This window comes from Amaranthus tricolor, chromosome 1 (genome assembly GCF_026212465.1).
Source record: "Amaranthus tricolor cultivar Red isolate AtriRed21 chromosome 1, ASM2621246v1, whole genome shotgun sequence".
In the NCBI taxonomy this organism is placed as follows: Eukaryota; Viridiplantae; Streptophyta; class Magnoliopsida; order Caryophyllales; family Amaranthaceae; genus Amaranthus; species Amaranthus tricolor.
Window position 1 is genome coordinate 11,686,678 of NC_080047.1, and position 4,865 is coordinate 11,691,542.

Here is a 4,865-nt window from a genome sequence, read left to right on the forward strand (position 1 = left end):
ATAGTTTATGTTGTTATTTTTGTTTTTTCTAGAGTATTGTCCTTTATTAGAATTGGATTTTTTACGTGATTTTCAATCTTAAATTTAATACTTGTCAAATTGATCGATTAGATTGATTTTGGGTTGAGTTAGTTTGACCCAATCGGTTATAAAATTTATTGATTTTGTGTTCTTATGTTGTATAATACCTAAAAATACCATGTACTTTTCTTTGTTAAAATAAAATATAATTTTTTCTTATTATATGGGAGCAAAATAAGCTTTTCAAGTTATAATAATAAAATATAATTTAAAAAATATGAAAAAATATCAGGTTGGAACTAAAAAATTGACCGAGTTTAAAAGAAAATGATCGACTCAGCTTAATTTTGATCATCGGGTCAAATATTTGCCATGACTATTTTGATTAAATGAGAATCAAATCTACAATCTTATTTGAAAGATAAAATATGAATTATCTAGTTTTTACTAGTGTATACTTATTCCTATGTAAAAATTTACCAACAATAAAGTCCAAACATAGAGAATAATGAGCAAATTGAATGCCAGTAAGATCATGTAGCAAAGCCGGTAACAGAGCACTACATCTACAAACTACAGCCGCATCAACTTTATACAGATATGAAGACAAATTGAATGTTACAAGAAACACATAATTCTAAGCCTTAATTAATCCTAAAATGGACAAAAATTAGTGAATTTACATAAATTAAACAAACATTTGCTGACAAAAAAGAAGAATAATCATGTGCTAAGCATTATGTTTAGGGAGTGTCTTTCAAGGGCACGCCTTGAATTGAATCAAGGAGACAGGACCACTGTTGGGTCCTCACTGGTTTTCATAAGAGAATGTCTTTTGCACTTATCTTTTATTAATTAATTACTTACTTTAATTAATCAAACGTTAAACTAATCAAATACTTTAATTATTCTTCATAAAAAGAGAATATCTTCTTCAAGAAAGTGAACCTTTTCAAGTAGTACGCTGCAGGAAAATAATAATAATAATGCTCATATAATTGTAAAAAGATTACATAAAGGGGATAATCACTTTTCTGACTTGAACCCCTCTTTTGTTCTTAATCATATGTGCTATAATTACTTAGCTTTTCACATATTGAAAAAGTTACTTTTTCCAAATATTACAATAATAATAATCACTAAATTTAATTACCCCATAATTCATAATTAACTAAATTACTCTTCTAAAGTACACATTCTTGGTAAAATTACAAATATGTTCACCTGTTAACATGTTGTGAGAAAAAATATCATTTTAACCCTCATAATGATCGTCACTGAAAGTTCTTGTGGGAGTAATGATGAAGGCTATAATCACACCAATGATAGATAGTAATCATGATCATGGGGTAATGATGAAAATAGGGTTAAAATAGTAATTTCATTGGAAAGTTAAAAAGGGTATTAATAATAATTATGATCAAAAGTTCTTTAACTTTTGATTATTAGGGTTTTGTAATGAAAATTGAGGAGTTAAAGTAGGTTGCATGGGATGATAAGCCAAAGATGAAAATTGAAGATTAATAGGATTAAAAACATGATTAGTAGAAGAATTAGGAGAAAATTGAAAATGATCAAACTTATTATTACCTAAAGCTTCTAAAGCTTTGACTTGGTTCCTAAGAAACTTGAGATAATTAGCAGCTTCATCAAGCATTGATGCAGTATCCATTTTACTTCCACCGGGCACTAATTTTTGTAATACTCTTAATCTTTCACTAATCCTTTCTCTTCTTTGTCTTGCTGCTACCGTTTGTGGGTCACTTGAAATTCTTACATTCTTCCTTTTTGGCTTCTCAACAATTTCTACCCCAAAATTTACTGGTCTAAAAGCTGCTGCCCTGTAAATCATTTCCTTCATTTGTTGTATTGCTTCTGCATCGGGTTCGTCCACAGATGAACCCGATGAGCTTCCTTGTTGGAAGCTTATATTTGATGAGCTATTCAGTCTTCTTGCTTTACACTTATCATCAACATTTATATTAAAACTGTTCGTTTTTTGTCTCTTAGAACTTGTAGTACTAATACTAAATTGTGGATAATTATTATTATTATTATTATCTCCATTAATGATATTATTAGGAGGATTAATAATATCATTATTTGAGGAGAAATTCAAGAAGCTATTATTTTTGGAATTAGAAAAAAGCATGGAAATACCATCATCATTATCTTCAACTGAGGTATTATCAGTATTACTATTACTACCTGATAATAAACACTCTAATGATTGTTGATCTAATGAATTTCCTGATGATGATGGATTCAACGGTTGAGATTGAGTAATGTTGTTGGGTATGATTAATCCTGATAATGGATTATTCATCATAGGAAGAGATGAACAAGTTTGATTATGATCTCTTGATGGACATCCATTGTTATTCCATGGTATTATTCCTCCTCCCACCATTAAAGCTTCTGATGAATCTTGATGAAACTCTTCATGGATTGGATCTAACATCAATGGAATAGATCCAGAAGTTTCTAGATCTTGTTGATTATGATGATTATACATGTTGTTCCATTGATGGGCCATACTTGAACAACCTTCCATCATAGTGAAATTAATTATCTGAAATTCATTTAAAATTTTGATAATTAACAATCAGTATTACAATATATTTTCTTTTTTTTAATAGTTGCTGCAATTTTGTTTTTCACGTTATATATTACACAAGTTTAATATTTAATATCTTTAATTTCATATGATTAAAAATTTTAAAAAGTTAATATTATGAAAATATGCATTAATACGAATCAAACAAGATCTCACTTGACTATATTTTACATTATAAATAGAGAAATATATGCTAAATAAGATCAGTTGATGAACAGTAAAATCAACAGGAACTATAGCAACTATTAAAATCCAATAAAAGTGATAAAATTCATAAAAAAGAACACAAATTAGAATAAAATATATAGTATGAAATTAACCTACTTGTTTTAGTTATGAGCAATGGATATGTATAGCAGAAAGTTGAACAACAGCATTAACAAACCCACTTTTCTTTTTGTTGATAAATGATGATGCAGAAAATTCTGTAAACATTGAAAAACAGAATTCAATGTCAGCAATTCATAACTAATTAACTATTATTTTTTTCTTTTCATAGTGACATATAAATAATTTCATTAATAAACTAAATAAAAAATATAATACGTAACATATTATGAGGTTTAAACTATTTGTATAAGCTAGTTGATATCATATCGACAAATCAACTTAACTAAAAAAATTTAAGCGGATGGTTAAGGCTACAACATATATGGTATAATCCATCAAAACTAATTTATAAATGAAAAAAAATTATATTTTGGAAAATAAAATGAAAGAAAGGATAATAATGTAGGAGAAATGGAAGGAAATTAAAGAACATGGGTTTTTTTAGTTTTACCTGTTTTTTGATGGGCGGTGAGAGCTGATTTTTTAAAATTATTTTTTTTTTGTAAAATGTTGAGAAAATAAAAAAATATTGAAAGTTTGTATGTAAAGCTAAAGATGAGAGAGGAGAAGAGGTGATATTTATATAGAGAAAGGGAAGGGGAGTTGAGGGAAGAGACAGAAAGGGAGTGGGGGGTGTTGATAGGAAAAGATAAGGGGATTTTTGGGGTCAGGTTGGTGGGATAGTTTCTACTTTCTAGACTAAAATATTCATTTTTTGCAGATGGGAAGCACAATATATGAGAAATAACTTTAACTATTTGAATCTTTTTGATTTGAAATAGATTGGTTTTTTTATTCTATTATTCTTTCAAAAAGATTCTTAGTTCTAATTGGGTAATATATTTAGCATTATTGAATTTCAATTTTAGTTTTAATTTCAAATTAAAAATACAAATAGGAATTTGTTACTTTGCACACGTTGTCTCTAGAAATTAAATGCTCACATATTATTACATTTGTTAAATAATCCAAGGTTATCATTCATCATTTCCTACTATTCTTAACATTTTATTTTGTTAATTATGTTTGGAATTTTTCATATTATGAGAAATAAATCTAAATATAATTTTTTATGAATATATAAAAAATTAAAATTTATTTATGTGCAATTTTATCATTAGATTTTTCTAAATGTATAAAATTTTTAATATGTATTTTTTTAATTTTTATGAAATGAATTTATAGATATTGAAACTCAAGTAATTATTGAAAAGTATGTAAAAGTTCAATGTAATCATATCATCATCATCATTCTCAGGATATCACGCTCATAGTTCTTATAGGAACTATGATCAGGATCTGAGGAGGAATAGAAAATGGCAAAACATATCCATAAAGACGGTTGTAGTCAAAGAATCCCCCGGCTCGAAAAAGTCCGTCAGAGAGAAGCAAGCAAAGAACGACAAAATATTTTTTTAAAGTGTAAATGCCTAAATATTTTTTTACAGAGTAGACTAAGTAATTAAGGAGAGCACTAGGAGATGCGAGCAATAATAACAAAAATTAAATGTATGTTTCTCTTCAGAAATAAGTGATATATGTCCTAACTAAAAAAAATTTAAAAAATATATCTTTTAGAACTAGATTTGAGGGTGCATTTTACTTTTGGAAAAGAAGTTTTGTCATTTGGAAATCAATTCCATGGTGTTTGGCATGTAGGATTTGAGTAAGGGATATTGTAATTCTTCAAAAATTTGATACGATCAGAAAAAAGAAAATTAAAAAATTTGAATTATTATAACATCATCTCAAAGATAGTAATAGTAAGATATTGGTACTTCTATTATTCAAGACTTCAAGTACTCCTTTTTGGCTGCACACCCAATAACTTAGGCACTTCCATAAAGCCTGAAATGAAAAATATAAAAATAAATAGTAAGCAGCAAAGACAGAGAGA

General features: G+C 27.4%; 1 protein-coding gene across 2 annotated transcripts; it reads right to left on the minus strand.

Moving 5' to 3' along the window:
- Positions 1 to 312: 312 nt before the first annotated feature.
- LOC130800345 (transcription factor bHLH87) lies at positions 313 to 3,554 on the minus strand. 2 transcript variants are annotated; one of them, XM_057663834.1, is made up of 3 exons: positions 3,420 to 3,554; positions 2,963 to 3,063; positions 313 to 2,593 (listed from the first exon to the last, which is right to left on the minus strand). In XM_057663834.1, exon 3 carries the CDS (start codon positions 2,576 to 2,578, stop codon positions 1,442 to 1,444), a length of 1,137 nt encoding a protein of 378 aa, XP_057519817.1. In that variant the 5' UTR covers positions 2,579 to 2,593; positions 2,963 to 3,063; positions 3,420 to 3,554; the 3' UTR covers positions 313 to 1,441. The 2 variants fall into 2 exon arrangements, with proteins under 2 accessions (XP_057519817.1, XP_057519809.1); XM_057663826.1 differs by lacking the exon at positions 2,963 to 3,063 and having other exon boundaries at positions 314 to 2,593; positions 3,420 to 3,553.
- Positions 3,555 to 4,865: the final 1,311 nt, after the last annotated feature.

Bases quoted from the DNA above. Each gene is read 5' to 3' on its own strand.
- LOC130800345 (XM_057663834.1), bottom strand. From the start codon at position 2,578: ATGATGGAAGGTTGTTCAAGTATGGCCCATCAATGGAACAACATGTAT.